The sequence below is a fragment of the Chrysemys picta genome, chromosome 4 (genome assembly GCF_011386835.1).
Source record: "Chrysemys picta bellii isolate R12L10 chromosome 4, ASM1138683v2, whole genome shotgun sequence".
Classification (NCBI taxonomy): Eukaryota; Metazoa; Chordata; order Testudines; family Emydidae; genus Chrysemys; species Chrysemys picta.
In genome coordinates, this window is record NC_088794.1 from 46,422,480 (window position 1) to 46,444,389 (window position 21,910).

At 42.3% G+C, this 21,910-nt stretch overlaps 1 protein-coding gene across 35 annotated transcripts in view; it reads right to left on the reverse strand.

Annotated features, from left to right (window-relative positions):
* DENND2B (DENN domain containing 2B) overlaps positions 1–21,910 on the reverse strand; it is a 307,166-nt gene that overhangs the window by 101,166 nt on the left and 184,090 nt on the right. For 18 of the 35 annotated variants that reach the window (XM_065592174.1, XM_065592178.1, XM_065592173.1 and 15 more), the window contains 2 exons: positions 12,139–13,356; positions 6,066–6,202 (listed from right to left, as the gene is read on the reverse strand). The exons of 5 other annotated variants lie outside the window; for them this stretch is intronic. In XM_065592174.1, the coding sequence (XP_065448246.1) occupies positions 6,066–6,202; positions 12,139–13,356 (1,355 nt within the window). The remainder of the gene's footprint in view (positions 1–6,065; positions 6,203–12,138; positions 13,357–21,910) is intronic. 12 more of the 35 variants (XM_065592192.1, XM_065592191.1, XM_065592188.1 and 9 more) reach the window with 1 other exon arrangement.

The following is a 21,910-nucleotide window of genomic DNA, read 5'->3' on the forward strand; positions in this document are numbered from 1 at the left end:
TTCATTCTACATTATATTTTAAATGGTGGTTGAAAATGTACCTAAACTTTATGAACAAGAAACCCCCTTCCCCCCACATTGCTGATTATATCAACCATGACAGTGAGCCAGAGAGACACAGTCTAGTGATTTAACTCTAACCTAGAGCCAGAAGCCTGCTACTAGTGAGTTCTAGTCCAAGTTTTGACACTGACTCCACAATATGGCCTTGGGCAAGTCACTTAACTTCTATGTGCCAGTATCCCCTTCTGCAATATGGACACAATAATACTTGGGGACTGATCCTGATCTTATTGAAGACAAGAGCAAAACTCTCATGGGGGCAGGATCAGGCACTTAGTTATCTCCTACAAAAGGATGTATGGAAAACAATTAGCTAATAGATTCAGCCCTGGAACTATTCTGACAGAAGAGTACAGATGGAGGGAAAGACCCTGTCAGAAAACCTGCCAAGGATTAGGGAGGAAGGGCTAATACAACCCCAAAGTGTGCAGCATTAAACAACTAGGGCATGTTACCAACCAAGCCAGGATACAAACTTGTTCAGTATGTCCCATTAGCAGTGGAGTGCCTATGGAGTCCTGGCCACAAACTGAAACCTGCCCCGGACCAAAAGGAATGCCTAGTGGAAGGCAGTGGCAATACCACAACTAGACCTCTTCTGTGGCACATCTGTCACTTCTGGAGGCTTGGGGACAGAATGTAACTTTCCACTCTAGAAAAAGTGACTCTGGCCTTGTGTGTACAAAGCATTTGGAGCATTCCAAGTTCAGTCTATAATGTAGTGTCCTCTTTGTGTATTGTGCAAGGGAAAGTGCTCCCTCCCCATGTTCTGTTACTACACATCTGTGTCCCAAAATCAATTTGCTTAATTTTTTTTTTTTTTTTAAAAAACAAGGGGAATTTCCTTGTAGGTACTATACTTATACATCTTTTTTCTTGAGCCAGACCTGCTTAAAATCAAAGGGTCAGATTCTCAGCTGATGTAAATCAGCGTAGTTCTATTGTTTCTCATAGATTTAATAGACTTTCAGGCCAGAAAAGACCATTATGATTATCTAGTCTGACCCTCCTGTATAACACATCACCGAATTCTACCTAGAAATTCCTAATGTGAAGGGGAGTTATTCTTCCCTACTATTTAAATGAACACTATGGAGCCAAATAATTTGAGGTTAACTAGACCTAGTCTCAGTTGAAAGACTCACAGTGATGATGAATTTACCTGCTAATTTTTACAGTTACAATAGATCATCACCTGTAGCCTGTTTAGATCCATACTCACTAAATACAGAAATTTAGTAAATGAACAAATTGTTGTGTATGACCTGGCAAGCTATAATGACAACCTCATCTATCATGGGAGCAAGGCATGTGACTGCAATAAATCCTATCTCAAACAAAAGTCCAGTAAAAGACTACACCTGATAGAAGAACAGTTTGACACATATACAAAGGCTGGGTGTTTAATAAGTCTCCATGGTTTCATAAGTAGCAGAGAAACAAGAAACCACAGAGCTTCTAATTACATGATCACTATTAATACAGCTCCAAGGAGAAAAAGAATGTAAGTCAACCCCACCCTTCTCAGGAAAACTTTTTCTGTCAACAGTCGGGGTAGGCATATTTCGCAGCAAAAAGAGTAGCAGCCTTCTTGGACAGGGCAACTGCAGAGTTGCCAGAGAGATCGTGAACAGTTCCATGCTAAGAGGCAACACACAATTTGAGTACATGCAGCCCCACTGAACACTGGGTTTTCTATAAAATATCATGTTAGAGACGAGCTCCACCAATTTTGTTGAACCGCTAGCACTCTGACGGTTCAGAACGTAAGAAGTGTTTCTTGGCATGAATAAACTCTTACTGTACTTGTAAAATTAGATTTTTTTTAACAATCTATTTTCTAATATGAATTGTTGCCCATTTTAATCACCATTTTATCAATTTTTCACCAACATTTTACAACTGTGGAGAATAACAGCTCTGTGCTTTGCATTGTCTTCATCTCACTGTCTTAGTTCACCATCAGTGGCAATGACATCATTTGCTCTCTTCTAAAGGCTAGACACTAAGGTGAGAGGTGCTTTAGAAATACAAGAGATTAGACTTAATTAGATAACATTCAAAATGATTTCACTGATCATTGGGAAAGGGGCTGGAATGTGACACATATGGCAGGAAATGCTGCTGTCTACAAGAGCAGCAGAAGCAACGTTTTCAGACATCTCTGTTATACTGCTGTGATAGTTTTCTAAATGTATACCAAGCCAAGCATGGTAGGTTTCCCCAACTGAATTTATAAAGCCACAGCAATTTAGGTCTGATTAAAGGCTCACTCTAAACCACAAGAAGCAAAATTATGTAAAGTTTACTATGACTGTCACATTCCACCAAGCTCCAGTCTGGAAGATAAATGAAGCCCACATGGTTCCACGCACATTCAGTTGAGCTCCAAACAACATCCAGAATGTGCTCCCCTTTATCTAATCTTTTACTACTCAGTGCAGAGGGGATCATTGTTTTCCGGTCTCTTGCTTGACTTTACATTTAATCTGTGAAAATTACAAAAATGTTACAAAATTAAACAAAGCTTCTGTCTTGCAACTTTAGGTACTTTAATGGACATCAAAGTTCTATCAGTTAGTTAAAAAATATTGTGTAAAACACCAATTCAGCTCTTTGACAAAATAAATGTAAAACAAAATAAATTAGCAACAATAATCCACCACCCCCTTATTTCCTACCCTCCCCAACCTGAACAAAGAAAAAGAAAACACTCTATGGAGGAAGGAAGACAAAAGTATAGTGTAAGTATGCATTAGGATAACGTAAGGTTTATTGAGTAAGGAACTACTGCAAAGAACAATGAATCTGAATGCAAGCCTGAAGGTAATAGTTTGATCCCTATATTAGCTCTGATTATAGAGTTCAGTATCAGATAGTGCTCATGTCACTGCCCCGTATATTATAAAAGCTTTTCAGAGACACTCCTCTCTTGTAGATAATTCTCTCTCAAAGAAGACAAGCATCCACAACTGCCATCTGTTTTCCACTGAAAGGACAGACTTCTGCTACCAATGGCTCACAATACAAATGCTAGCAGCAGACAATACAGCTCCCATGGATTTAATTCTGCATCCACCAAGACAGAGAGTTTAGACAGAACGAGAAGCAAGCAGGTTTGAGGTGGATGAAAAGTATGGATCTTTAGGCCTCGAAAAATTCTGCAGCCTTGTCCCAGGAGCAAGGAACTCCATGGCAATGCCTGGGATTCCCTGTTTTTATACAGTTACCAGCATTATTCATATTTATTTTGGCAAAACTTTCTGTATTACTACAGTCATGGTCAGTTAGTCACCAGCGAGGCTTTAGGTGAATAGATGACTCAGGCAATCAGTCTCAGGCAATCAGTTATGGGCTAGACAGATTTTCACCTCTAGGTCAAGCATTCATCTGCAAACCCAGTTAGCAGTGACAGAAAGTGATTTATTTCCATGACTTAAGCCCAAATCTACAAAATGTACTCTTGCATGCATCTGGCTTGCATGAGCACAATCTATGATGGCACATAAAAAAGTGCTCTTTAAAGATTTGGGCCTAAAACTACCAGTTATGTATTAATTATGACATACAATGTGTTAGATGACAAATGATCAAGTAGACTGCACTAGCAGATTTTCATTAAAAGCGGAGATCAAACTGCTTTGCTTTGGCTTTACTCTATTAATATGTGTTGGCTTCCATAAAGAATTATATTCATTAGGTATTCTTCCCTCACAGCATGTATTGAATGTAGCACTTTGGAAAAGAGACTGTTAGAAAGAAGTAGAAAACAATGAAGTTCTCTGTTTATCCACTGATCAGAAACACTGCAGACTCTCCCCAATGCCCCGTCAATGTACCCAAGTTATAATCTTTCAGGAGCAGGTTTATAGTTCTCAGAAGGTAGAAGAGTAAATTATTATTCTATTATACTGGACCCTGGGTCCCTTTTGGCTAAAAGGCATATTCTTTCCAATGCTGAGCATTTTGTTTTGATTTTACAATGTAAAAAACACACGGAAAGGGGGAAAACAAGTGTTACAAACTTAACATCTGGCAGCGTGTTGACAGTTCCTGAGCAGTGATGTGTAATGTAACGTGCAATATGGTTTTCCCATGTCAGCTACCCAGGGGGTCTGTCAGCTTGCATAGAAGTTCTGCGATTACTGGTGAGAACTCTTCATGCCAAGTGTATTCTTCTGCCTACACAGCCTCTGGTGCAAGTTTATGTGCACAGATGGGACAGGAGTACCCCTACAGTTCTGAGAGCATCTTCTTTGAGTGAGAGAACTGGAAAGCACAGCTGAGCGGTTTTAAAACAGAGGGGCAAATTCTGCCTTCAGATGTGTGTGTATGTGTGCGTGCCAGATTTACACTGAAGTCAGTGGGAGCTGCCCTCTCAAGAGCAGAATTTGGCCAGAGGGATGAACAAAGAGACATTGTTATAGCCATAAGGCCAGCTGTGTCTGTCCATCCATATAAGTTATCAGGTTCTCCACTGCACTTTAAAAAAATTAAAACAAAGGGTGTGAGGAATATTTTAACAGGTTTTTGTTTCCCTAGTAAGGTAATCTGACCCAAACCAGGAGCGATCGACCGCATACATTACAGAAAAACACAACTAATTGGCAAAACAAAGGCTGAATGGGCCTGGAAAATCAACTGCTCTCTCACTTCTAGTGCTGGTCTCTCTAGGAGAGGGATGAAGTACCCTGCCAGACTCTGTCACTAACCTGCGAAGTCCCTTAGTGAGATGGGCCCATGCTAATCCAAGGGCAGCATCTCCTGCCAGGATGTGCCACTTCAGCAGCATCTCAACTAACAGAGCTCAGCTGTAAGCTCAAGGGAGCCGGAGGCAGAGCCTTCTCAGCAACAGGCCCACACCTCATGGACACTGCCACAAAAGAGATGGGGGAAGAATAACTCAGTTCAACGCTTTGAGACTGACCTCTTTGCCAAAGCATAAACCAAAGGAAGATAAAAGCAGACAGCTAAACCAAGGAATAAGGACTGACTGTTCCTTCTGGGCAGATCCCACCGTGGGCACAATTCTGCTAGGTACTGAGAATCCTCAACTGCCACTGGCTTTGATGGGAGTTGAATGTGCTCAGCCCCTTGCAGGATCGAGTCCCATTTTTCTCCACAACCTCTAGACACCACAGCAAAAGAGACAGGTGCTTTAGTATCGCAACTAGATAAGACAGACAGGGCGGGGGAGCAGGGGGAGAAAACTTGTATCGCCACTGTCAACTGCTCTTGTACACATGAGAAGGGATGCCAGCTGGGCACCCTTCTTAAAAAAAAAATGCAGGCACTCCTCAGCCATATGGAAAATCTGTGGTCCAAGTCCCTAGTGCCAATTATTATAACATTTCTTTTGACGGGCATATGTTAAAAGAATGTATACAGTAAGGAAGGGCCAGGCATTTTCTTCTTGGGCTGAGGAAGATTATTTTTATTTCTCTGGCTTAATCAAGACAAGGTTCGGCATTCCTGATGGCACAGAAAGATGAAATTCTTTGTAACCAATCCAATCAACTAGGCGTGAGGGGAGATCACAGAACAATTGCTCTGGGACAGTCCCCACAGAAGTCCTTCAGAGCTTAGGCTGACCACACAACTCCAAGAAGAACAGCCCTGCTGCTTGATAGTTCTGCAAACTCTGCATCTATTGTTCCCTCCCCTCCCCCCCATACATTTTAAACCCACTGTGGCTTCAAGCCAAGACCTTAGGAAACAGTGAGTTAGTCCATGAAAAGCACAAGGATGGCTGACTAATCTGTTTCCAATAAGACCATTCAATGAGGTTTGAAGGAATCAAGACCTCCTGCGTGCAGACTGTGAATAATGTGTTTGCTCTGATGCATCAGCCCATTTACCTTCCCTCCCCTCCACCCCATTTCATTTCTTCTTACTGGCAGCAGCTGAGAGTTCTTGTTCAGGGCATGTGTTCAACAATGTATTGTCTAACCACAATTGCTCAACATTAAGTAGCTATTTCATGTGCTGTAACAGGTCCTTACCTACAATGTCTTCATAGGCATTCTCCTCTAAAGTGCTCTTGGATCCAAACTTATGCTGGCTTTCTGTACCGTTCTCTGTTGGGGAGGGAGGGTACAAAGACTGCAGGCTTGAAGCATCTTCAAACTCAAAGGATTTTCTAGAGTTTAAAACAATGCAAGGAAGTAATTAGTATCAAGGTTTTATAATGACCTAAAGAATCAGTTGTTCATTTGTTCTCTGAGTGATGATAAAATCACTGAAAATGTCTGAGCTGTACTTTAAGGGCTGGGGTGGGGCCACAAGCCCTGAGTAAGGAGTAGCACATAGCTGTGTTGCTCAGGGAATGGTGCAGGGAAGGAATTGTGCCTCCAAGAGGAAAAATTCCCTCTCTTGTTTCCTCCATGTTGCAGCTGGTCTGTACCAGCAGGAAATTATGGTACCCCACAAGCCAGTTCAGCTGTGCTAGTGGGTAGACCGAAAGCTCTTTCCATTCCCCACCTTTCCACTCAAACCGAAGATTGGGTAGCCCACTCACAGACACGAGTGGGGTTCTGACTCGCCAATGTACCCGAATATGGCCAATTAGTCTGGGGCACCATCAAGCCCTAAGTGAATTATGAAGAAACAGCATAATGAAAAGAATAGGTTCTATCTATGTAACCACTTATATAACCCACCATTCCTGTAGTATCTGGGTGCCTCACCGTCTTTGCTGTCTTTATCCTCACAACCACCTTGGGAGGTAGGGAAATGCTATTATCCCCATTGTACAGATGGGGAAATGAGGCACAGAGAGACTAAGGCCCAGATTTTGCTGTGCTCAGCACTTCATAGATTTCAGAGATTCCAAGGGCAGAAGGGACTGTTGTGATCACCCAATCTGACCTCCTTTATAGAACAGGCTATAGAACATCCCCCAAATAATTCCTAGAGCATACTACATAGAAAAACATCCAATCTTGATTTAAATATTGCCAGTGATGGAGAATCTACCATGACCTTTGGTAAATGGTTTCAATGGTTAATGATCTTCACTGTCAAAAATGTCCACCTTATTTCCAGGCTGAATTTGTCTAGCTTCAAATTCCAGCCATTTCATTGTGTTATACCTTTCTCTGCTAGGCTGAAGAGCCCCTTATTAAATATGTGTTCCCCATGTAAACACTCAAGAGACTGTAAATGAGTCAATAGCAGAGCTAGGGTTAGAACTTCTCCTGTGCTTCAGCCACTGGAATATACTGCCCTTTCTTCCCAGGAGAAAGATGCTTTCTTGAAGTTATGCTTTCCCCAGATGCACTAGGCCAGTGGTTCTCAACCAGAGGTAGACGTACCCCTGGCGGTACGCAGAGATCTTCCAGGGGGACAGCCACTCATCTAGATATTTGCCGTGTCTTACAATAGGATACATAAAAAGCACTAATAAAGTCAGTGCAAACTAAAATTTTGTACGATTTGTTTATATTACTCTAATACACTGAAATGTAAATACAATATTTATATTGCAATTGATTTATTTTGTAATCACATGGTAAAAAATAAGAGAGTAAGCAATTTTTCAGTAATAGTGTGCTGTGACACTTTTGAATTTTTATGTCCGATTTTGTAAGCCAGTAGTTTTTAAGTGAGGTGAAACTTGGGAGTACGCAAGACAAATCAGACTCCTGAAAAGGGTAGAATAGTCTGGAAAGGTTTAGAGACCTGGGAACTCATAGTAACAGTTTACTCTCTTAATTTAGTTTTCAGTATCCATAATCTCACCAGAAGCACAGAGGGGACAACATACACACTACCCAAGAAAAAATGGGAGTGGCTGGGTGCTGGACACTTGTGAAAATCAGGTGCCTAGATATGGATGTCTGACTACATAAATGTAGGTTTCTATTTTGGAAAAAATCTTGGCCATTAATAGTCATCAGTTACCGTTTTAGCCGAGGCACCATGTTGGTTTTACATGGCTACTGAGTTTTAACGGGAAAAAAAGATGAGCTAGTTTGAGCTTTTAGATTCAGCCATGCATAAAGGGCAGCACATGGTTGCCAAGGTTTTGCGCAGCTCCATGTGCAGTGTTTCTCATGGATAAAAGTGTCACTGATTTCTCTCACGGATCCTGTTCCAGGCAGTGGCAAGGATGGGATACAGAGCTGCACAAAACGTGGTGGCTGTGGCTTAGGAAGGTGGGTGCTGGAAGATAGTTGGAGGGGTGGGTGCGGATGGTGATGATATCTGGAGGTGCTGTTTGGGGTGGGTTTGCTATCTGGGGGCTGTGCCGAAAGCTGTTTGGGCGTGTCTGGAGGTGAATGGGTACTCAGGGCCCTCTGGGAGCAGCTGGGTGGAGATCTCTGGCTGCTGAGGGAAACTGGCCCCACTATTGGGCCCCTTCCCTTCTTTCCACTCTGGCATCACAATAGTTAGGAGATGCAAGTTCAGGGCCATCCCTGCAGTATGGCTGGTTGCATAAATAGTCCAACTGGAGTGTGGGAATGTGCGACAGGGCTGGCACTTGGTAGCCCAGCAGCTGTGCTACCCAGGAATTGCAATTCCTTCCTTGCTCCCCCCAGGGGAAGGGAATTTACTGAAGCCTTCATATCAGTCTCTCTCACTTTTTCATTCACACTGGCTCCATGCAGCTGTCTGGAGTGTTGGTAAGGTGGAACCTAGGCTCCACTCTCTGCTTCCCCCTCTCTAATTTGTTCATCAGGAGCCTGGGGTGAGGAGTGGTAGGTGCACAGTCTTGTTCTCTGAGATACACAATACCTCCCTGAAGTGGCAGCTACACACTGTTCATTCCTCTGATCTTAGCCTCAAGGATTGCTGGCCCATTGTGATTACCAGGGGCCTACGATCTGGATAAAGACTGAGGATATTCAGATCCATGTTACTGATACAGGATGCTGATAGGAGACAACCCTGAGTTTCAGAGCCAGATCTGAACTCACTCCAAAATTTAGGGTATGCTTGGCTGTGAGATTTTGGTTCAGACCTATTTTTCATGTAAACCATCAGTACAGCAATGCAGAGGCTTAGGGATAGTTTTCAAAACTATTTAGCGTCCTACAGATGCAGGTAGGCACCTAGAGGGATTTTAAAAATGTCTAAGCAGGCTAGGCATTTAACACTCATTGACTTCAATGCAACATCACAAATCAAGGCAGTGCATAGGCTCCTAAAAGTCATTTCTGGACCTATGGGTCAAGGGAACTCATGCACTCATGAAACTGAAAAAAATCCCAGAAATAGGAATCTTCTGAAAAGCATTGTGCTGCCTTTGAAAGCTGACTATCATTATTATTGGCTTCTTTGAGCTTTCTGATAACATCAGCCATCTTTCTGAGAAGTGACAATATTTAGGACAATATCTGTTCTGCAGGGGATGGATTATGACTAAACAAATGCTGGACCCACCAGACCATTGGGGTTCTCTAAAAAAAACAAAAAAAAAACAAAAAAAAAACCACATGTGGACAGATTGCTCCTCCCCCCTGCTCAGGAAAAACCTTCCTAACAAGTTCCCCCAGACACTTTGCATACTTTTCCTCCATTGTTCCCCCTGCCTTTCACAAAAGATGCCTCCATCTCTCGTAGATGTCCGAGGAAGCCTAGTCACACAACCCATCCTGAAGAGATTGGTCCTTTCTCCACGCTCTTTCCTCAGGGGCCAGCCAAGTCAGACATCCCCCAGCGCTGTCATTTACTGCTGCTTTCCTGCTCCCCTACACTATGGGGCCCAGAGCCCAAGGATACTGCCTGAATCTGTCCCCCAAGTATGAAAGATTGTAAGCCACTTTTCAATTCTGTTTTATGCTACATTAACACTCAAAGAGAAGTAATAGTTTAAACGAAATGTTCAAGTTCTCACGATATCCGAGTGCAAAGCAGCACAGATGTTTGTTCTGACATGCAGGGCTAATATAAAATATTATATCTACCTTCAGTAAGGTGGCAGCTCAGAGATGCCAATTTTAATAATACGTAATAATAATAAAAACATGGCACCTCTTAAATGATTTGCATCAGAAGATCACTTTACAAACAAAACACTTTACAAACGTGGGAATTATTTTAAAGCTAGAAACTAGAGTCACAGAGATGTTCAGGGCCAGAATCGACAATGGACATCAAACCAGGCTTTGAATTTGCTTCTGCAGTATTTGACTGCAATCACTTGAACAGAACTTAGGGGCCTGATTCACTGCTTTCTTACCCTCTGTAAATGAACAGTAACTCTACTGAAATCAGTGCTGCGACACTGGAGTAAAGCTGGGGAATGTGGGGAATCGGGCTGCAGAAGTTGACCTGGTTTGTGCAAGGCATCAAGTAGAATCATAGAAGATTAGGGTTGGAAGAGACCTCAGGAGGTCATCTAGTCCGACCCCCTGCTCAAAGCAGGACCAATCCTAACTAAATCAAGTAGCGATGGTAGTCCTCTCAACTCTACATTTTACACCCTAATGATCATCATTATTAGTTTAATGCTAACCCCCAAAGGGTCCATTCAGGCCTAGGGCCCCATTGTGCCAAGTGCTGTACAAAGACATATTTCTTGCTCCTGTGAGTTTGCTATCTAATCTAATCACCACAGGTGACTAAACTCAAAAACTGTGTAAGCCTGTGTGATGGAGAATATGCAATTTGTCACCACTTAGCACGTGTACAATGAGGACTGTGATACTGGCCTCCTTTGTAAAGCGCTTTGAGATCTACTGATGAAAAGTGCTATATAAGGAGCTACATATTATTATAATAAATGACAGATCATACAGTGAATTCCCTGCTCTAGCCACTGTTCACATTCCTCACTATATCACTTGCCTAAGTTTTCAAATATGTGTCATTACTTACATATAAGCACACACAAAAATTACTTCTGCTGATCTGAACATTCACAGTGCTGCACTATGCAAAATGAGTGCAGCTTTCTTTCAAATTCAGCTACAGGGAGAACTCTGATTAGCCCATAGGCTTGGTTTTGCTCACTGAGATTTCAGCCAGGGTTCACAGATACACACTACTAACCACATCTTGGTTTTTCGCATTTCCTCACGCTCTTTCTTTGAGAAACAGCAGTAGTAATGTCATTTGATCCAATTCAGAAACAAGCTCTAAAACCCAATCCTCCCTTTCTCCTGCCCCATTGCATTTTAGGTCAGGTTGTGCTGACATACGCTAGCAAGAAATTGAGCCAATATCTAGTACCAAATACTGAATTTATAGGGTACATTCAAAATAGCACATAGCAGTTACTTGTAAAACTCAAATACTGAATGTGTGTGTGTTATACACACACAGCATCCAAAGGTGTCCATAAATTAGTACTTTGAAAGGTTATGAACAATTTACCCCTACATTTTCCAAGCAGCAAACAGATTTTGAGCCATACCATTCCCATTAAAAGTCAGAGGGAGTCACACAGTTAAAAATCACACAGTCTACTGTGGAAATGTAGCTGTAAGCATTAACACTTTAAAAATACCATACTCATCACCAGTTTTGTGTACCGTATACATACAAAGGCCACTCTGTAAGGATTTTCTCAGAATTAAACCCTCGCTAATCCATTGCGACTCATTTAGGACTTACAATTCCAAGAACGGAATGAAACAGACAACAACATCCCACCTAACTGGCATGTTTACTGTGTTTGCAACCTTCAGATGCAAATGCATCCCCTATTGATGTGCTTTGAGGTTAACACACTCACACAACAAGGACACTGATAGAACGATAATGGTTGTATTACAAGAGTTAAGATGATAATGAAATTATGCTTCACTAAAGATCAGAGTAAGGTGTTTATGCCAGATTGACACAGATGACCTTCAGCAGTTGTGGAGCAGACACAAAGGCTCCCCCAGTGGATCCAGATTTCCTAGTAGGAGAATTCCAGTTGTCTTCAAAACTGTAATGAAACAAAGGTAATGGACCAGGTTGACATCCAATCAGTGCACTCTGATAATAGAGCTCAAGCCAGTATCAAAGACTTCTTGCTTTTCTTGGGCCAAAAGCATTGTATTAGGAGGGAGAAGAATCTTGTTATTCACAAATCACTCTACATTTATTTTAATATCATGTGCAATACATTTCCCCAGATTTTACCTATTTTGGGACTTTCTGTGAAAGCGTGACTCTTTCTTCTGTCTCCTGGTCACAGGGGGAGCAGGGGTGGATGGGAGAGGGGGAGGAGCAGCAGGTGTAGGAGAAGGAGGTAGACCATTGCTTGGTTTACTTTTGTGGTTCTTATCAGCTTCATATTCAAAGGTGCGTTTGGGTTTGGGGACAGGGTTCACTGCTGTGTTAGCTGGGCTCTCAGGGAGCAACTTAGGGCTACCAGAATCTGTGGTAGCCCCTTGTTTCGTTTTATTACTTTTTTCAGTCTCAGTAGGTGTTTCTGGATCCCTCCCAACACTAACAGTCCCTCCTTTGCTATCGCTCACGTTCTCACTCAAACCTTCCACAGTACCCAGCGTCATGGACTTTTTCCTCCCTCTGTCAACACTATAGCAGCTACTTGGCAACTGAGGGAGACCCCTGCCAGGCTGTTCTTTTAATGCCTGTTCAATCTTCTGTATTCTGTTTAGCACGGCAGAAGTCTCTTTTCTGACATGCCCTTTGAAGAAAGCATTGGAAGGAGCCTCGCTCCTACTTGGTCTCTTTTCCAACCTATGGCAGGAATCTCTGTCCGGGAGCTCCTCCTCCTCTGTTTCTGGGTAGGAGCACTCGGAAAATGTTCTGCTCATTCTCCGGAATCCTTTAAAATCAAAAGTCTTCTCACTGCAAGGAGAGGGCAATATGCTAGGGCAGCCCTCACTGCCAGATCTGTCCCCAAAGTCCCTCTTGTCCACGCGTGTGCTCATCCTGGGAGAAAGCTGCTTGCGGCACTCCCATTCTGTAATCTTCTGCCTGATGTCCAGTGCCTGGGAGTGGATGCTTGCCCTGCTGAGAGAGATGTTCCGTAAATTGGCTGCAGTTCCCAAGGTGAGAGTGCTCCGGGTGAGCTGACGGCTCCCTATTCCATCCCCATCCTGAGCCTCCTTGGGGGTCTCTTTTTGGTCCTCAGCCTTACAAACAGACAGCCTTTTATCCAAGGAGCCAACGCTCACAGCTTTTAGAGAGTGGTTTGGAGAGTCCGTGTCTAAGGGGAGCCCAGAGGTGCCTCTCAGCGCAGACCCCCGGCTGCTCCAGTCCTTGAGGAGCAGCCTGGAATTGGAAACTTTGGTGAACTTGGTGGACCGGCAGGACTCCTCACTGTCACTGAGGGGATAGGCTGGGCTTCTGGGTGGGGACAAAAGAGGAGGCGGAGAGACTGACTGACACCTGGAAACAAAAAGAAAATAAAAATCAGCTCCCTTGAAAACTAAGGTTAATAGCTAATCTCTTCTCTACAAGTAAACAGGACTACGTATGCAAATCACGCAACAGCAAATATCATCCTCAGAGGGCAACTAAATGCTGTCCAACTGCAAAATTACAGGGAGTAGCAATTTGCAAAGAACTGGCATTTCCAAAACCAACTTTCCGCCCTTTTGCCCAGGATTTACTGAGGTTGCTCCATCTGAGTATAGCTGTCAGCTGCATATCAAGCCATTGCCTTGAAGGCATCTCCACAGAGACAGTGGGGCAGATCCTCAGCTGCTATAAATCAGCATAGATCCATTGGCCTCTGAGAGATTGTGGTCTCTTGGCAGGAAGACAAATACTACGTTTGCGCCACAGCTCAGAGAGAGCCGAGAAGAAGACTCCCACTGAAGCAAGAATCAGAGAAGCTTACATAAGGAAAATAGCTTAGACCTTGGAAACAGTGAGCAAATCAACTAAAAATATATAGGTTTTTATCTCAGGATGTCCACAGTATAATACCATTACAATATTTTTAAGCAAGTACAAATTTATATGCAAAATCAAATTAAAATGGCAAAAGAAAGACCTGTTTTGTCTTTGGACTGACAGAGGCCAACAGATGAAATTTAGTGATCTTTATCAGGAAGAACAAATAATGCCTTATCAAAAAAAGTATTACTGTTGGGGGGAAAAAAAGGGTTAATTCTAAAAAGTATAAAAAAATCCAAAAATTTCTCAGCAATTCCTTTTCTAAATTATCAGGACCTTTAAAGACACATTTTTGTCACGGCTTGCAGAATGCACCATTGTTACTACCCAGTTATATTTTATCAAACTTTTGCAAACTGTTACAAAGAGCTTCAAAAAAGAACAGCAAGACACTCACAAATCAGTAATATAGCAGCAATATGAAAATTAAGCCAAAACCATGTCAAAAACAGGGTTGTAAGTCTCCTGTCACAAAACACACACATAAAATATACCACCAAATTAATCACAACTCTTTCAACAGTCAGCCTTAGAAACCCTTTCAGTTCTAAACAGTAATTAAAGGGAAGGGAAAAAACATATCTCCTTACATCTGAAGCTGATTTTGTATTGTAAGGAGAATGTGGGCAGTTTTAATTTAACCCGCTCTCTATACGTAAAATACAAATGGAAGATCTATTTAGATAAAAGCGAAGAACCCTGTGAGCCATACAACTCAGACATTACCAGGGCAGAAACAGTTTGGAAGATCCCTGCTTCTCAGTCGTCTCCACCCTTAATGGGCAGCCCATACTTACAGTGTGGATCCTGATCAAGTCCTACACATTGGTCAGAAATCCAGAGTACTGAAACAATCACTGCACAGAACTGCAGAGCTTAGCTTGAGACATGAGATTCTGATTCCTTCAGAAACATTCCAGTGAACCAGAAATACAACAACAAGTTGTTAGATCTCATCCCAGTTTCCCAGAGTTAATGCTGCCTTGCAAGCAAAAACTCAGAAGTACAATAAAAGCTCAGGTCAGAGAATAACAACAAAGTATCACCAAAAGCAACTTAACTCTTTTTCAGTGTCCTGTGCGGGATCACATCTCTTTGGCACAGAAGTTGCAGACCTCTTTGACTAGATGAGTTTTATTTTCTTCTTCTGAATTTCAAAAAAAATAAATGTGTCCTCCAAGAGGAATTGCATTCTTTGCCCCATAGAGCAATGACAAATCATTCACCAGTTGCTGGTTAGGTGCAGTTGAGTTTTGTCTTCATGACAGTAATGGTAGTATCGGGGTATAAGTGTGTAATTCTGAGCCCTAGAACAGAAAGTCAAATTCGCTGCTATTCTGTATAGCTTCACAAAACATGTTTCTTTGTAGACAAGAAATCCCAGAAGATCGGAAGCAACCATGTGGTAGCAGGTTTAGTATTTTTGGCAGCTTGTCTCAAAGTTGAATTTATAATGGAATGTTCCATAGAATCCTCCTGAACCAGCAGCCCTTTCAACCATTGTAGGTCATGAAGACATTTCCTGAATCTGTCTTCTCAGGCTTCCAAAGGACATGCATGGTTCTGAATCTTGATTCCCTTCCCCCCACCCCCTTCGGTTTTATACTGCCAAGTCATGTTATTCATTTCATCTTTAATGCTGACTCAACTTGTTGGGGTTTCGAATGATGTTCTCCAGAAGGCCATTTCCCCTGCTGCAGAGGTAGTCTGCCATTTGTCTGAACGTAACAAGAACATCCTGGACCAAATGGAGCCATTTATGCCTAACGTCCACAGTCTGTGTCGCTGCTGATTTAAGATGTGTGTTAGCCAGATCCCCAATTGGGATTCAGCTGCAAAATGTCCATCTGGAGTCCGTGACCCATGGAGGGGCACATTAAGATTTTCTTCCCTCCTCAAGATTATCCTTCTTCTCTAGGGTGGGAACACTGAGTTACAAATCAAGAGGGGACTTTTCTGTTAAATGAAAGCATTAAACTCAAATGATAAATTAAACTCACAATAGCAGGAATAAAGTACAGAGTAACTGGGGTCAGATTAGCAGTTAGATATTGGAGCTAGTGAGATTATCTTGATAATCCTCTGCCTGTCTTTGAATTTTCTGTTTAATGGAAAATATTTTAATCATTGCCTTCGCTGTGTTGTTTTTGAAAGGATTTTCATGTAATCCTGCCTCTCCCTTGCTGCATTAAATAGAAGATAGTTTTCCTGATTATGGAGATTATTATTATTTAACATTTGTATTGTGGTAGTTCCTAGAGGTCAACCAAACCAGAGTCCCTTTGTGCGAGGTGCTATACAAACATTTAATAAATGGCAACCCTAGCCACAGAATTTACAGTCTAATAGAGCAGCATATAGATTCTTTGAGTCAATTTTAGGAAGTTGTTACTAATAGTACATTGGGTTTTCTTTTATGAGATAGTTTATTAGCCTCCTATTTCAGTGGTTTCACTTGTTATAGTCCATATGAAAATAATAAAATGTATCATTTAACATTTCCACCACCATAAATAAGAACACTTCTGAAGTAGGTAAATTACATTAGCTCCATTTTACAGATGGGGAAAAGTGAGGCAGAGATCCTAAAGCTGCAAGCAGAGAATGCCAGGATTAGAATTTTGAGTTCCTGGTTCCCAGTCCTATGTTCAAATTACTAGTCCACAGTTCTCCAAATGGCTGGCACTGACTGTATCATAGTGCCTTGATATATAGTGCTTGATATTAGTGTTTGTATATGCTAACGTATTTGTTTCCTGGGACAGTAGGATTGGGTTTTTTGTTCACGTGAATGCATTTGTAACCTATTTTTTATTTTATTTATTAAAAAGATACAGGATAAAAACAAATGTACAAAGAACAAAATAATAAAGAGAACAGGTAACAACTGAAGAGGGTTTATTGCTCTCCTGAGCTTTTGTGGAGTGCTGCCCTCTGACTGCAATAGCTAACCCGAAACTGCATTAAAACCTTCTAACACAGTGGTTTTCAACCTTTTTTCATTTGCGGATCTCTAACAAATTTCAAATGGTCCCTTTGGAAATTCAACCTGTGGTCCGCAGAGCCCTACCATAGGTCTTAGACCATTAGGTGGACCGCGGGCAAAATCTGGACTGCCAGATGCTTTTGAACGGACTCCGAAATCTTTTTATTTACTCATTATCGTTACTGTATTTTTTTTTATTATTTTTCTCTTGACCTTGACTATGCCTTGAAAATAAATTTGGACCTTGACAAAAAATAATTGACTATCCCGTCTTAGACTGAAAACGGACTGAACAGAATTCAACTATAAATGTTGCACATGCTCGGCCCATCATTTATGGAGTGTGAGAAGGGCACTAAACTGTGGGCTTCTGGGTTTGACCTATAAGTGGGGATATTCACATACTTTTAATTGATCAGAAAAATGGAATGCCTTTTCTGGGATCTGAAACTTTGTTTCCATTCACAGACCCACTAGACATCGTCTGCAGACCCACAGAAGTCCGTGGACCACAGGTTGAAAACCACTGCTTTAACGTTTTGTTCTGCATTGAACGCTACTGATGTTTTCATTCATAATACACCTCTACCCCGATATAACGCTGTCCTCGGGAGCCAAAAAATCTTACTGCGTTATATCGAACTTGCTTTGATCCGCCAGAGTGCGCACCCCCACCTCCCCCCCAGAGCACTGCTTTACCGCGTTATAGCCGAATTCGTGTTATATCGGGTCACGTTATATCGGGGTAGAGGTGTATTTATATATTACTGTTAGGAATGTTCCCTGATCAGTTTATAGTCTCAGGAACATCTTTTGAGTTGTTTCACTCTTGTGAAGAGGTTTATTGAATTGGCAGGGAGAAAAGGCCTTATTTGCATGATCCGCATGCAACGCAAAGTTTTTCTCCATAAAATATATTAATACATAAACAAAAGTACTAGTTTGGTTTTTTTCCATAGCAAAGTTATTGTTTAAATTATCAGTTAGGGCTTGATCTTGCACCCATTGAGTTCAGTGGCAAAACTCCCATTAACTTTAATGGTGCAAGACCAGGCCTTTAGAATAAAAGTCATTTTTGAAATATATATGGAGATATACCTATCTCATAGAACTGGAAGGGACCCTGAAAGGTCATTAAATCCAGCCCACTGCCTTCACTAAAAGGACCAAGTACTGATTTTGCCCCAGATCCCTAAGTGGCCCCCTCAAGGACTGAACTCATAACCCTGGATTTCACAAGCCAATGCTCAAACCATTGAGCTATCCCTCCCCCCCATGGCTAAGCATTTGTAATGTTACAAAACAATCCTGGCAGTGTTAACACTTCCTGGCTGAAGATCACACAACAGAATGGCAGATTCTCAAGCCTTTCCCAAAGCAGACTAGATGGTGGAAAGTAGAGATGAGTTGAAGAATGGCTGACCCAAAACACAAAGCTAAAGAGAGCCAGGTAGTAGAACACTTTACACACGAAGCCCGATCACAGTCTTATTCCTGATTTACAGTGATGGAAGTAACTCTGTGGAAATCAATGAGTTACACTAGTGTGGAGTTAGTGTGGTGGCAGTGAGTGGAGAATCAGGCTCAATGGATGTAACTGAGGGCAGAATTTGGCACATAAGGTATTGTGTAAATCAGCCCCCCGGCTGAGTCAGGCTATACATCAGTATATAGCTAAAATTGCAATTTTAAAAAGTAGGACCAGCTCTCAGCTGGTGTAAATCAGCACATCTCCATTAACTTCAGAGGAACTATATTGATTTATACCAGTTTAGGATTTGGCCCTGTAACTCCACCTAGGGTGACCAGATGTCCCGATTTTATAGGGACAGTCCCAATATTTGAGGCTTTTTCTTATCTAGAAGCCTATTATCCCCCACCCCCTGTCCCGACTTTTGACACTTGCTGTCTGGTCACCCTAACTCCACCAGTGAGATAAAAGCCTCCTTATTTCCCCAGATTACAGATGAGATCCTGTAGTGGCGTGGCTGCCCCACTCCAGTAGGCAGGGATTAAAAGCAGCCCTGGAGAGGGCTGTGGCTGGGAAAAGGAGTGAAAGCAGCTGAGGGAGTAGCTGACTACAGGTGTGGCCAGCTCAGTCAGGGCCCTGATAAGAGGGCTGTGGGCCAGGAGCTGAAGGAGTCTCACTGTAGCCCTGGAGTGGGAAGGGCTAGCTGCCTGGGAGCAAGGTACCAGAAGCAGAGCAGTGCTGGGGAAGGGCAAAGGGAGCTGGGGAGCTCCAGCCTGGTAAACCCTCAGTCTGCAGGCCTTGTTTAAGGCCAAAAGGTACTGGGGCTGCAGAGGGGCAGCCCGGGGATAGGCAAAGGCAGCAGGTCCTACCCTGATGAGTGGCCATTACAGACTGCAGTCTGCCTCAGGGAAAGGGGGCTAGATGATGACTGGCAGTAGCCACTGAGGCAAAGTGTGCCTAGGGGTTCCCCTGGGAGGGGAGACACAGAGTGTGGGGGTACTGCTGGGGGCAAAACCCTGAGGAAAGGGCACTGGGGTCTGGAAGGGACATGGGGCCTGAGGCAGGTGAGAGCACTGCCGACAGGTGGTGCTCCGAAGGCTGGAAAGAGCTAATTCTCAGGATGACCAGCAGGAGGCACCGTGCCAGCGAGTCTTTGAATTGCTACAGATCCTAATAGTAAAATGTGACAAAAGCCTCTGAGCTACTGTCTTGTTATTCAAAGACCTCTTCTAAAGTGCACATCTCATAGGATGCAGGGCCCACAAACAGAGTTCCCTACACTTACTCAGACTGAACAGTACTTTACTCTCCAAGTCATCCACTTAAAATCAGTAGTACTACTCAACATGAATAGAAGGCAGAATCCTGCCCACGGGGATTCAGGCATTCTGACAAGGACTGCACTATGTGATTTACTAAGACCACCAGAGTCAAGGAACAGTACAATTATACTCCCAAAAATTTACCACACAGAATAAATGCTCTTCCCCCAAAAAACCCCACTTCCATGGGAGGATAGATATTACTGTAAAAAGACATAATTAAACAACTTTATTATAATTTTTGTTTCAAGTCAATATTTTTATTGAAGTTTTCTATATACAGAATGATACATACAATGTCTTACAAGACGTATCATTATCCCTCAAAATAATAAATATAAACAGCATAACGCAACATTAGGCAATCAAATTTGAATTTCTTGAAGGTTCACTCGAACAGAATCATAGGAGAATATTTCTTTCCTGCTCAGGAATTCTGCTCATTGTTCCAGAAATAACAGTATTTCACAGAGCAAATTGCTATGAGTTGCCATGTTCTCCCATCTGAAAATCTTCTGCCTTAGCTGAGAAGCATTTAAACCACTAACAAGCAATTGAGGAAAGCCCAGACCATACTTAGAAAACTACAATGTAAATTTCAAAGCAATTTTTTTTTACCAGGGTATGGAATAAAATGTATAGATGCCTGGCATACACAGAGAGATTTGTTAAAAATGATGATGAAATTAGATACCCCACCTTTATTCCATTGTATTCACGCTGCATAATGAAGGAACCAGTAAGAGTCAGACCGCTTGCTTAGGCCCTGATCCTGCAACTTTTTACATACCTCCTTACCTTTACTAGCATGAGCCACCATGGATTGTGACTACTCATGGTGGCAAAGTTAAGCACCTGCATCAATATTTGTAGGATCGAGATCCGAGTGCATTAACGCTATTGAAAGCATTTTGACAAAGAAGCACTTTAACTTACGCTTGCTACACTCACAAAAAACTATAGAAAATTACTTTTTAAGCAAACCAAGAACATCAGGTTATAATATTCCAATGCAGCACAGAATAAGGGTATTAGCTCCATTGTCAATCTGACGTGTTAAATCAGTACTATGGGCCTGATCTTTGGTTTAGCCAAGCTGTGCTTGGAACACAGTTCTCTTCTGCTTCCAGTCTACCCCAGAACATCTCCTACACTGGGGGCTGTGTGTGGCTGATGCAGGGCCTGATACAGGGCCTGATACACTGGCTTTTCAATGACTTGCTGCCTTTTCAGGTCAGCTTTCTGCAATGCAAAGCAGCCGATGTGATGGCCAAGCAACTGTCCCTATGTTTTATTAGGATGATACATTATGGCTGGTAACAATAATAATTTACACTTAGGTAGCAGTTTTCATCCAAGGATCTACAAGTGCTTTATAAACATTAAATAAGCATTATTATTAAGCAACATTCTACACTAGTGAATAAATTCCGCCACAGAGAGGTTAAGTGACTTGCCCTGAACGCAAGGTGAGTCAGTTGCAAAGATGGGACTAAAACTCAGCATTCCTAATCCACAGTGCCCTGCTCTGACCATAGGACTAAGCACTACCAACTTCAAGGCCTCACTGTAGCTCCCCTGAAGTTTCATAAATTACTCCAGAGATTAAATTCTATGGAAGAGGGTGAGCCCTAACATGTCAGGAAAAGCTGTTTGAAATACCTTTATCTTTCCCGAATGTGAGATAGTTTCTAGATCTTAATAATGCAGCAAATGTTCCCTTTCAACATGTACACAACCTGGGCAAGGCATTTACCTACAAAGGGCGTGGTGAAAGTGCAAGGGTCCCTCCCTGGTTTACTGTAGTTAATATCCCTTTGTTTCAGCCTAATGTTTACATTAGAAAGTTCACATTAGTTCTGTGGGGATTTTTCCCCCCCCAAGATTGGTTCATGTCTGCTTGGTTGCTGCTGAGTATTTTATTCGGGTTTTGTGCTGATCCCGGCTTTTCCTCTGAGCATTTTGCCATCTGTATCAAGGCAACCTAACCTAAATCAGAGCAACCCCTAATAAAATCAGAACCAGCTGGGACCCTAAGCAGGCTAGTAGCGTATTTCAGCACACGTGGCCTGGTTCAGATGAATGGACACTTACCACAAAGATCATTGTTCCAATCAGCATCTACAGAGATCTGTAGAAAATACTAGGAAAAATCTTCAGCAACTTTACCCAAAGCTGCAAAATTCAGTGGAGCACAGAATTTAAAAAAGGCTCCCAAGCCCTCACGATAACTCTTTTACTGCATTCACAGTGTGGGAAGGA